General features: G+C 36.7%; 1 protein-coding gene across 3 annotated transcripts; it reads right to left on the bottom strand.

Moving 5' to 3' along the window:
- Positions 1–6120: 6120 nt before the first annotated feature.
- LOC136679189 (protein jagunal homolog 1-B) lies at positions 6121–12339 on the bottom strand. 3 transcript variants are annotated; one of them, XM_066657570.1, is made up of 3 exons: positions 12269–12339; positions 9210–9305; positions 6121–7669 (listed from the first exon to the last, which is right to left on the bottom strand). In XM_066657570.1, exons 2-3 carry the CDS (start codon positions 9296–9298, stop codon positions 7207–7209), a joined length of 552 nt encoding a protein of 183 aa, XP_066513667.1. In that variant the 5' UTR covers positions 9299–9305; positions 12269–12339; the 3' UTR covers positions 6121–7206. The 3 variants fall into 3 exon arrangements, with proteins under 3 accessions (XP_066513667.1, XP_066513666.1, XP_066513668.1); XM_066657569.1 differs by lacking the exon at positions 12269–12339 and adding an exon at positions 11255–11404; XM_066657571.1 differs by lacking the exon at positions 12269–12339 and adding an exon at positions 11267–11398.
- Between the last annotated feature and the right edge of the window lie 483 nt (positions 12340–12822).

Genomic DNA, 12822 nt, shown 5'->3' with positions numbered 1-12822 from the left:
CTAAAACCCTTAGCATGTCTCCATGTACACCTCCCCTGTGACAAACTAACCTTATAAGCTGATAGAATATTCTTGGGCATGCCAATCCCTGTATATAATCTAAATCTAGGATCTTAACCTACACACTGTCCAAGATTTTGTGAAGTTAGAAGGACATCATAAGTTGCTCCAAGCAAAAACATAATACGACTTGCCTCCATTACCCAATTCTTGCCAAGTGACCTTCCACTTCTCTAGATTCTCACAGCAAAGCTACTAGTCTTGTTTTGCCTGTGTAGCAGGATGGAGTTCTGCCATTGGTTTTACCTCCTATACTCCCCAGTCTGAGGATTTTGGGGTGGGACTTTCAAATTAATGAGGGGGGCGGGCCTTCCTTGCGCTATATGTATCGGCAGTGGTGGGTTGCTTGCCAAGGCATTTCCTGTTTCTCTTTCGGCGTCTGATCCCTGTATTGGCAGTGTTTAACGTCGCTGAAGTTTGTGGCTTGCTCCGTGACGATCGGAAACCGTTGGCTTGTGCTTGGATTGCCGGTGTCGGCTGGTTGGATTCCGGTGTTTGCATCATAGCGAGGGTATGTTAACGCTAGTTGACCCGTTTTATTAATGATCAGATTGGGAGATACTAATATTTCTTTTAATCTGGTGCGTGATAGTAGCAACCGTGCTGCATGGTTGGGTCGTTACTGCTGCTGTACTCTCTGATTTTGACCGCAGTGGGGAACGCTGTGCTACTGTCTGTTGGTATGTATGCCGATTATCTTACTTTTAAAAATGAGATTTTAGTCGAATGTATTGTTTAGTGTTTGTGTTTTTTTTAGGTTCCTGAGCCTGGGTGGTCCTGGCTTTTGTCCAGTTCCTGCGGTGCTGCTGCTTTGTCTTGGGTTTTTGTTTTGCTTCAAATACTACATTGTTGTGCCTTGGTTTTGTTTTAGTTTGTTTTGTTTTAAAGACTACATTGTTTCGTTTTAGTTTGTTTTGTTTCTGTGATTTCTTCTGTATTTTTTTCATTTGAATTTGTTAAAGTTATCATCATTACCCGCAAGCGCTCGGTGTGTGTGTGTGTTTGATGTGAAGAGTGGTGTTTTTTTGGAGTGAGTTTGATTTTTCTTTTATTTTCTACATTTGTGTTCTCTGCTCTTCTTCTCTCTCTCTCTCCTGTTAGACAGGCGCTGTGGGTCACGGCAGGAGGTTATAGGGTTGGTTTGTGGAGTCCCGGTCACTCGTCTTGCAGTGTAGAGCACTGGGTGTGTAACCTGTGTGGTGTGATTACATATGGTGGTGGTATAGGGGACTCCCTCTGAGCTTAGTCTCTGCCGTGGTAAGCCCAGCCCTGTTCTACTACTTGGTCTTGTCTAGTAATTATTTTACTGCTGATAGTTCTCCCAGTCCTGTTGGTTACATGAAACTGTTTTAAAACCTATTGTTAATAAAATTGGAAGTGTTGGAAATGCATCTCTGGCCTCTTGGTGTGAACGAACCTGGGTGTCTTTCTCATCTCTTTTCTTTCCTCTGGGCCTTAACGCTCCCTTTTTATTTCCTAGGGGTGAAAGTCCCTTAGGTGGCGTAGTCGTGCTACATCACTTTAGTGTATATTCCTCCTGACCACTACCACCTCGCCACACCTGTTACGCTGCTATTGCACAACATGCCTCCTCTTCCTGATCGCGAATAAATCTAGTCATCGTTTGCCTTCTCTCTGGTGTTGTTACCAAATGCTTACTAAACGCTTTCCAAGAATCACCTGACCCAAGGCCTGTTCTTCCGCATTGCACATGGCCAATCACATCCTGGCTACCTGCACTGCTACTCGTGGGTTCCACTTCCTTCCTGCTTTTGTGACTGGTGCTGCTGCTTTAACCACTGCATCTTTAGACCCTGACAAAATCGTGTCACAGCTCACCTTTGCACATTTAAATTCCTCAAATAAACTTGCGAGTGATAGCTCCAGTACCCCTCTCTCATACCATGCCACACTACTTAAACACTGAGGCACCCCTAGCCACTTCCTTACAACCCATTCCATCCTCTCTACGTCTGTGATCGAAACTGTCATAAACTGTCAATGGCCATCTGATACAAGGCAATAAGCCAAACTGCAGACACCACAAGTTCAACTTCCCTGGCAGATATGATCTATCAATTCTATTAATAGCCTTCACCAATTCAGCCTTTATTCACAAAACTTGGTCGGTATAATTTAGCACTGCATTATACCATCTACCTAAACTCTTCACTGGTCTCTCCGGTACTGTTGGAATCATTTCTCCTTCCATCCAAAAATATTCCTGTACAAGCTTTCCTTTGACAATCGACAGACCTCTAGATTTGGTCAGTTTAACTTTCAGCCTAGCCAACTTTAGATTATCATTTAACTTCCCAAGGAACCACCATATGCACAGGCACAGTAGTCGTCAGGGTCGTCATGTCGTCCATGTAAGCCCTGTTTAGGGGAAGCCGAGTACTATCAAGCAACCGCTCCCTGCCTACGACCCACTTACAGACCGTGATTACTACCTCCATCACCATCGTAAATGTTAACGGTGAAACCGTACTTCCAGCCATTATACCCATTTCTAAACGCTGCCATGACATAACAAATTCCCCTGTACAAAAGTAAAACTGAATGTCCTCAAAATATGCTTTAACAAGCTTAGTAACTTTATCTGGCTCCTGGATCTCTACACTCTTTCTAGATCTCTACACTCTTTGCTGTATGAATCTGATGCCAGATAATGCTGCTATGTTTCAAACATCCTGCAAAGTGAGAAAACCCTGCCTTTTGCACTGAAATATTAATTTGTTTGCTTTCAAATAAGTCTCTGCGCTATCACACTAAATAAAATCATTAAGAAGACTTATAGGCCGAAACTGTTCTATACCCACAGCATCTTTCTCCTTAGGGATAAGGATACCACCTGCTCTTCTCTACTCTTGGAATGATTACTTTCTTTCAAACTATGACCATCAACCTCCACAAAAACTTCAAGACCTCAGGTGCATACTTGTACACCCAATGAGGCACACCATTAAATGTTGCCACACATAAATGTTTTGTTTTCTTTTACTTTATTAGTTTGAATCATGTTTTTATCGCACACTTAATATTTTTAAATACCTATTATTTTTTTACTCTTATTCCTTATTAATTAGTTTTTTTTTTTACTCTTTTTGTTTCTGTAAACGTTGAATTGCTATTGTGTATGATGGGTGCCTTGTGTTACCATCAACAATTTAACCCAAGGACACTCACTAAACTTCTTCAAATCTCCAGCTTCTTGAAAAATCACTGTGAATTGCTATTTAACAAATTTTGAATGTGTAAACAACACTTACCTGAGGCAAGAATCAACAGCAGCTGAAGTTTCACCATGTTTATAGACTGCACGCAAAACCCCCAATTACGCTTTAAAGCAACTAAATCCAGTCCACATCTATACAAGAAAGAACGGTAACAGGTTAAAACTCAGGTATAACTTGTATTTTGCTGACCTTGAAATGCAAATGAGATTCAAGGATTGTTAATTCATTGTTCAAGTTTCTAAATCTCACATTTTTTAGACAATATTTTACACAACCCAGGAACTGAAAAGTAAATAAACAAGAAATGTGCAAGATTGGTAAATATGTACATTTGTAGATTTCTAAGACCAGTTTAAGTGGTATTTAGATGAAAACAACAAGGGGTTACACTGAAGGTTTTAATATCCATTAGTAACAAGAGTGCCCTTATAAACAAGTGTCGTTGACAGGCTGATGAATCCCACTTTGACAACAAGATTGGTTATGTGATTTTTACTATACTGCATTTATTGTTTTGTATGTAATATGGTCTATATGTATTCTGAATTCTACTTTGTTGGGCTGACATGTAATACATTAGTCAGTGCATATAGGATATTTAGCATTTAGTATCACAAAGTTTAAGCGTTGTTAGAATGTTGTTTGCAAATAAGTGGACATTTGTTAATATTGTATTAAGTAGAGTAAGGTATATGTACCCATATATTTTCACTTATCTAATTCCAAAATAACAATATTAGAACTCCACCTGTAGCCATTTTGTAATATTAGGGCCATTACCTCAAAAACCATGTAGAAGCTTTGCTTAAATTACATGTCAAATGTGCTGTAAAAATACTCATTCAACTATTCCTGCTTTTTGAATCATTATATTGATATGTTAGGTACAGTAGTTAGTTATATTTACTGGCTGAATTTATAATGCAACAATGCAGAATTATCTAATGTATTAATGAACAACTACATTCATGTTTTTGTTTTTAGGCACAGGGGTGAAAAAGGAAATTAGTTTCAGTTAGAAAATCAAGAAATCTTGCCATAAATATGATTAATGAAGCGTGCTTACCTGTTCAAAGGAACTGCACAATGATATAATCTGAAATTCCAAAATTTTAAATATAGGCACATGTATCTGGACACGGTCTAACCAAGCTATAATATTGTGTCAGGTACTAGACATTCTGTAACCTGCCAAGCCCGATGTACCACCTCTTCATAAAGAGACAACTGTGGCTGTATTCAAATCAGTGGTTAAGAATTGGAAAGCAAAAGGATTCCATGGTAAAGGCAAAAGGAAAAATTTCCAAAAACAGTGAAACATATGTAGAAGTTGCAAGTCATGCATATAGTAGAATATAGGGTAGGATATTAAATACTGTAAGCTAACAGTCTTTGTCAAGGCAGGCTCTAACGGCCTTCTTGTGAAATGTCCTGTTTTGGTTCTATAGTCACTCACCTGATGAAAACCAGAAAGTTCATAGAATGATAAAACGTGAATAAATTATTAAAAGAGTGTTTAGTTTTTTGTCTGTTTTAACTGTAGCATTGATTGTTGCCAAATCATTGTTGTAATATGCATATGCATAGAAATCTTATATTGTATCGAAAGCCTCTTAATCTCCTTTTTAAATGGTGCCACATTTGACAGGAACATTGTGGGATGTGCAGTAGAGTTCAGTATGTGGGTTGCACCCATGAAAAATTTGCCAAATCCTTTCTGCCAATGCCAAACAGCTTATTCTGCCATTAACTCATTTGGTGTTTTCAGCAGTATAACAGGCTTGGTAACTTTTATATATAAAAAATAATCTACCAAACACAAATGTCCTTCCTTTTTGTGCTATATTTATAAGGAAGTTAATATCATACGCATATTATTACAAGGATTTGGCAATAATCAAGGCTACAATTGATACAAAAAAAATGGGGGGGGGGGGCAAAAAAAAAAAAAAAAAACCCTCAAACTTATCCATGCCTCAATATCTTTTGTTAGAAATACAGATAACAGAATAAGAGCCTATTCCTAGCATTTTGACCCACTATATGCACTGTTGGCCAAATCTCAGTCGAAGAATCAAATCTCCACCACTAGTTTGAAAGGATGGCTAGTTCGATGAATGAGACCATAAGACTAGTTATATTTGTGCGTAAAGGCGGCTTGTTGAGTTTCTGTACCAAAGTGACTACTCTGGTTTGTCTGCCAAAACATCTACTTCAGTAAGGTCTAAAGGCAGCTAACTGGATTTATTAAGAAGCTACTTGGAGTTCTCCATTTATAATTAATTGGATATGTGAAACAATGCAGCCACTTGGACTTGTAGACAGTCGTAGCAGTGTGCTAAGGTTAGTTATCACTAAATGTACTAATACAACTAGTTGTGTTCATTAAGCTATTGTGTGAAATGGTTGTTACTTACTTTGGTTATTTGCTCACTCTTAAAATTTTATGATAGCCTGTTAGTCCAAAAAATAATATTTATAATGATAATAATATATAACTCACAGACAGCACCAAATAGCTGATATAGTTTCTTGACACAGCCATGAACCTGATTTTTCAAGGACATCTAGCCATCAAGTAAATTCCTAGAAAAGTTATCCCACTAATGCCTTCATTACTTTTCACCTTTGTCTTCTTTCAGCATGTATACCTATGAATATGCAATTATACCCTGCTTCTATTCCTTCACATTTTGAATTAAAGTAATCCCTCACTACTTTGCAGTTCATCTTTCGCAGGTTTTTTCAAGGGGGCTTGTGGCCGCTATATCGCGGATATTGAGGGAAAATCTAGGAAAACCATGAAAGATGAATAGCCAAAAGTATTTTTTTATTATTATTTACATGTATTAGACTGGGCCTGTAGGTGAAAAAATATATCATTTGCAAGTATTTATTACGTACAGTACATGTATTGTTCATGTCCACATCAGAGTGAAATTTACTTACGCTAAATCACAGCTTAGGAATTACTCTATTAAAGAAACTGGTAGGATATCACATGTAGTTCCAGCTGAAAAACATTATAGAATGACTGTTTAATGGAAAGGGTGGGTTGTTAACAGTACAGGGAGGGTTTAAAATACTCGTTAAATACATTTTTTAAAAAAATTTAGATATACGCTACTTCGCGGAAATTCGTCTTTTGCGGGTGGTCTTGGATCTTTTGGGTTTATGAACCCAAGAGCACCAGGAAAGTACATGAAACAGAGACAAAGAGGGACAGAATGAAAGGTTTACAAACCAGGAAACATAGCAAAATGACCATACTACATTACATTATGGTGCGTTTGCTGTTCACTCTCCCTGGGGCTGTTCTGATGCCGGTTTAGTGCCTGGACACCCTATCTGGGTTTAAAGCCATCAGACAGAGAGATTGCACAGGATGAGCTGCTCCTAAGAACAGTAGAATCATGGGCTGCAGGATCAGAATTTAAAGAAATCTGCATTGAAGATGTTTAGATTTGTTACATTAACTGTATTCTTTGAATTTGGATGCTGAGATAAGGACTACCAGATTTTATTCATATCACTGCATGTGTGATCTGCAATTTATAGATTGTACATTGTGGCTGTTGCAACAGTGTTAATATGAAATTTTTCAAAATTATGTGGCTCTACAATTTCTGCATTGTATTAAAAGGTAATAAATGTTTTTTCCTAATCCTGTAACATTAACATTTTTTTTCCAACAGTGACAGCAACCTGGAATTGCTATATTCTTATGTAAATATGCACCTAGAAAAATAAATGACACTGGCTTCTTCCTATGATTTTTGGTTAAAATGAATAACTGGTGCATCCCTAAGTTACAGGGTATTCATTGAAAACACAATGAAGAAAGACATTTTGTGACAACAAACATAAACAAAGCAAAACACTTGTTGACAACTGTCCTTGGCCCCCTTTATTTTTTCTTCTTGTCCTGAGTGGAGGTAAACCAGGTGTCCAGTAGCTTTTTGCTATAGTAAATCTGCCAACCATGCACCTGAACAGCAATGACCATCAGCAGGTAGAGGACAGAGACAGCAGAGAAGCCAAAGATAAATCTGTACGCTTTGCCATGCCGGTAGAGTTGCTGAGCCACGGGGAACATCTCCATGCCCCCGTAAATGATAGGTGCAACACAAAAAAGTCCAGCACTGATCATGGAGATGACCAGGTAGCTGATGTTGTTCCTTGGAAGAGCCATGAAGCTGATAGATGTGGGGATAATGCTGAGAAGGTAAGGGTATTCCCACTGGTATGGACTTGCCACTACTTTGTGAGAGACCAGGTTCAACTGACTGACCAGCACCTGAGCTACCACTAGAGCCCACAACAGAGCATGGACCAGGTTCAGCTTTTTGATCTCTGACTTCAGAGCCACGCTGGGGAGAGAGCAGTACAGAATTATTACCAAGTTAAATTTTCATTTTCAGTCACTCTACTAAATCCAAATAAAATCAAATCGTGCACGGTGTATGAAGGTTGATTCTTTAGTTTTGAACTGGATCCTAGTATTATGTAAGGCTAATATGTAATAGAAGTTGCCTCAAGCTGTATACAGTTCTTAAGTAATTGTCTAATACATTTGCAAATGTACTAAATTTGGGTATCAGATTTGATCATAATGATTTTTTTAGTTTTTTCCAAACATTACTGCCATCCCATCATTAGTCCCGTTTTTAGATAATAGTTAAAAGTAGGCAAAACAGTTTTTTGTGTTGGTGTTCTTTTTAAGATGTTTAATCCAATTAACTGAAAAGTGAATAAAACTGAAAAAGTCATAAAAAAGATCAAATCAAAACACATTTATCAATTCAAATACATTTATGAACACATAGCCTAGTCCATTTATGAGTCCATAGCCTAGTCCATTTATGAGTCCATAGCCTAGATGGAACCATTGTGTGTAGTCATAAACACAAACGGCACCAGTTACTTGCAGGACATCACAGACTTACCTGTTCACTCACAACTTTTAAATAATCAATTCACCTACCAATGTATTTTTGGACTGAAACAAGAGCACCAGGGAGGAAACCCACACAGACGAAGGAGCATGTATCCAACACCCCAAACAGTGACATTTACTTATTTATTAACTTATTTTTATTTTTTTTTATTTTTGATATCAGAAACGTTTCTAATGCTGAAATGCAGGTTGACAACATGGGACAATGCGGATGGATGATTTAATAAAACAAACAAGCCCAGTGTTTATGTATTAAGCCACCATAACAGAAATATTTGCATTGCTATCTTGATTCACAATGTTTTGTTTCATAACTGATTTACATACAGAACACTAAAGATCAAAAAGTTTTCTCCTGGGAAGGAACAAATTATTTGTTTCAGAATATATACATAATACTATCAATGTCATTGTGAAAACTACTTTAATTTTTTATTATTATTTTGTCAGTTCTACTATGATTTGGAACAGTTAACAAGAATGAATGGCTGAACAAAAAAGAATAATATATAAATAATAAAGTTATGTTAAAACCAAGCTCACCATTGTTTTGTTTTTCTTGTGAAATTCCCAATAAGTTTGATGTGTCACATGACCCTCTTCCCATTGAAAAAACAAAAGTTGGATCCAAAATGGCCACCATGGTCACCACCTATCTTGAAAAGTTTCCCCCCTCCCATATACTAATATGCCACAAACAGGAAGTTAATATTACCAACCATTCCCATTTTAATATATATATATATATATATATATATATATATGAGGGTCCAATCAAGGTTTTAAAGGGCCTGTCGCTACCGTCTAGTAGTCTGCCAGTGAACTGGTCCTTTTTTTATATACACATGTGACTGTGAAAATAATTTACACATCAGAGTAGTATACACAATAAAATCTATACTTAGATCATCCTCCCAGTTAATACAAATGCACACGCATTCAGACAGACAGACCTCATTTGATAATGGGAAGCCACACGTTCCCGGTGCTGAAAGTCACTCCCATCAGTCCCTGTAGCTCTTGGTCCAGCTCGTGAAGCCATAGCAGCCCTAAACAATCACAAATGCATCATCACATATTTTGCAAATATTTACTGGAGCAGTGCATAGCTCTGTTTGGGCTGAATTAAGCACATGTCTGAGTCTGTAAAATACTGGATACTGGTGTTTAGTCTTTGTGAGAATTTAACTGCATTCAGCAACAAGAGCATTAGTGAGATGGGTAAAAGCCACTTGATTTAAGGTACTGATGATGGATGATTAGATCTGCATAACAAACACCACTCCAAATCATCTCAAAAGTATTGGATGGTATTCTGTCACTTGGGAGGACTGAGATTCAATGATCCACACCACACTGCAGGGAGGGCTTTATGTTCACGTATCCCATGCTTAAAGAGGACAAACGGTGCCAATCAATAAATGTGTGCAATAAATTTATATATTATATAATAATGTATAAAATAGTAGCAGGGAAAAAGTAAATTAATTAATAAACCAAAACAAAAATAAATAAATGATAAATTCTACATTTAATACATTTATTTCTACATTTCCTTATAGTAGCTAGGTGTAACAAGTTGCTGATCAGATCATAAACGACCACAGCATTTTCAGTGGTTAGGTGTAAGATGCTATTTCATTTAAATGTTGTACAGTGTTGCTGGTTGCTAATTGGAATATAAACAGCCACAACAACCCTAGTGGATAAGTGTGGTTTTTAAATGTTCAACGATAGGTGATAACAGAAATGCTGTGGTTGAAGCTAAAACATCTTTTCCACTGTATAATTATAATAGATTAATTTATTTCTACATTTCTTCCCCCAGTGTTATCATAAAAACACAGAAAAAGCAGTGTATACACTTACACTTGTCAGAGTTTCTCTGCCATGTTTCTAAGTAGATAAATTTGTTTGCAAACAAATTAGACACTTCATAACCAGACTGACTTTGTACTGTTTCTGACAGAGGGATTAACTTCAAACTTAGGAAGGCTTAGCAGGGAAATAAATGCTAATGCATTGCTTAACTTCACTCTGAGTCTGAATCAGAGACTGCAGCAGAAATTCACAATACTAAATTTGGAGTATTTAGCCACTTCTTGTTCCTCCCTAAATGTACCACAGTTACAAACATTTATTGCATATTTCTTTTTATTATATGTCTGTAACCATAATGATTGATAAAATGAGAAAGTATACTTTCTGTTGAATTGAAGTCATTTGCTCCTTACACCCACATGTCATGACATTGCCAACATTTGAAATAAGACTCCAAGTAGGATTCTGAAGATCCTTAAATTATACTGCTGAATTATTTCATTTGTAAGCTGTGAATTTATCAGTTGTGACTTCATTGTGGGCAAATTCTATCTGTATAGAACATGGCCTTGTCCAGGTTTCTAGTGTCTTATTTCATTCTCCATTTATCATAACTGCACAGAAACTCAGCTGAGAGCCTACACCATTACTGACAGATATACTGGAGTATGAAATGCAAAAAAATATATATCCAAAAACATTAAAAAAAATCGTGGGCGGTTGCAAATAAAAACATAAAACGTTACTGGCGTAAGGTTCATCTCAGCTGTTTCATTTACAATTAAGAATATATTCAATAACCTGGATATTTCGGATCAAATGTTACAGAGAAAGCGAAAAACGTTGAAGTGCAAGTTCATGCTGACTTTTCTCTAAGTGTTCAAGCGGTCCAAGTTCCCCCATTCCACCTTAAACGGTGATGCAGTACCATACCAATATGTGTCTTAAAAGACGGAGAACTATAACTAAATACCGAAGACAAAAAGCTGTATTGTATTCTCATTTTGAGACTTCATTTCGACGCCTGAACGACTGAACTTCTCTAAAGTTAACGATTCTTTAGCCAATACCCCGATCAAAAATGACAAAACGCGTAATGCGGAGAGCAAGAAATTAAACATTTAAATCTAGCCAGCTTAAAAACACTTTGCGGTTAATTTAAAGCAATTAATTTTACCTCACAACTCACAGCAAGCACAGTGAAATGGTCAGCAATGTTCTTCGTCGTTCACTTGTCTCATGTTTAAACTCATTACTGCCTCCTTTGGCCTGGAAAGTACATTCATTCCCCACAGAGTTAAATTATAGGTAATCAAGGGAAATATATTCTTCACCCAAAGAACACATTTCAAGGCCCAAGAACAGCTCACTAGTGCCTTTGTGTGCTGATTGCCCAGGCAAAGCCTTGGAATTTGTGCTATGTTAGCCCACTAGTAGCCTTTTTGGATAAAGAAATTAAGTTGGAACTGTGTTAGAGTTAGAAGGACCTGCCAGGACCAGAAAAGAATGTGTCCTGGTTTGTGGTATATTGATTTGTCATAAGTGTAATCTGATGATGTTTTTAAATATGTAATTAATTCCATTAATATTCTTTAATGAATTATGCCCTGATCAGAGTTTTTAGTGTGGATCATTGGGTGCAAAGCTGAAACATATCATGAGAAGGGCACCAGTCCATTTAGAGCTTTAAAGCAATTGTAGGTTTGATATTAGCATAGTAATTTGACTTTAAAACCCTTTAATTTTATTTTTCTCATGGCTTAATGTTTTGGGAAGTAAGATAATTATGTGTATTATTTATACACTGTCTTAAAATGTACCCTTTTCTCTTGTTCACTTTAATTTTAGCATCATATGGACATCATCAAAAACGTTTTGTCCTCAGTCCATGTTGTGATGTCTAGAACTTCAATAGCGTACACTAGGTGCACTGCTGTGTCTGACCCAATTGTACAAGCACAAAACACACAAACAAACCACCACCATAGCCTATAATTGTAGAACTACAGAGTGCTCCTGCATGATGAGTGGAGCTAAGAGAATGTACAATGAGATAATAATGCTGTGGATGATCAGTGTTTGTCACAGGAAGAAATGACAAAATAAATGCCTAGTATTTAATAGTTAAATACGTGATTAACCAGTTGAATTATTCACCCCTGATCAGTGTTACAGTGGGTCTAGATTTTACCTTTAATCATTGGGTAGAAGGCAGGGACACACCATGTACAGGGCAGCAATACATCACAGGACATCGCACACTCACTCAGATGGACCGATTAACACCTGTGGATATTTATATATTGCCAGTCAGCCTATCAACACGGGTTTTTCAAATTGTCGGTAACAAACTAACTGACTTATTTTTTATGGAATAACATAATTTTCTTAAAATGTAATGGCAAAGGTTTTCAGTAAGATATCACAAGATCCTGTGATTTTAATACTTCAAAAAGGTTATTATTTTAAATGTAAAATGAACATGTTGGGAAAATGGGTTATTGCTTTGAGATACTAAGTCAGTATTTTAAAACAAAATTCATTCATTCATTCATTCATTCATTCATCCTTTTTTAAACCTAATATTATCATTTACATGTTGCCAATAATCCTAATTTATTTATTGTATCCTTACAGAATGTTACCATATTTTCTTAGTTGTAACATTAGAAATATACGTTTTGTGGCTTTTGCAGTTAAAATATAATGTCTAAATGATTTGCAAATCATAGCATTATTTTTATT

This window comes from Hoplias malabaricus, chromosome Y (genome assembly GCF_029633855.1).
Source record: "Hoplias malabaricus isolate fHopMal1 chromosome Y, fHopMal1.hap1, whole genome shotgun sequence".
In the NCBI taxonomy this organism is placed as follows: domain Eukaryota; kingdom Metazoa; phylum Chordata; class Actinopteri; order Characiformes; family Erythrinidae; genus Hoplias; species Hoplias malabaricus.
The sequence above is the reverse complement of the archived record's forward strand: the minus strand, read 5'-3'. Positions and strand labels throughout refer to the sequence as shown.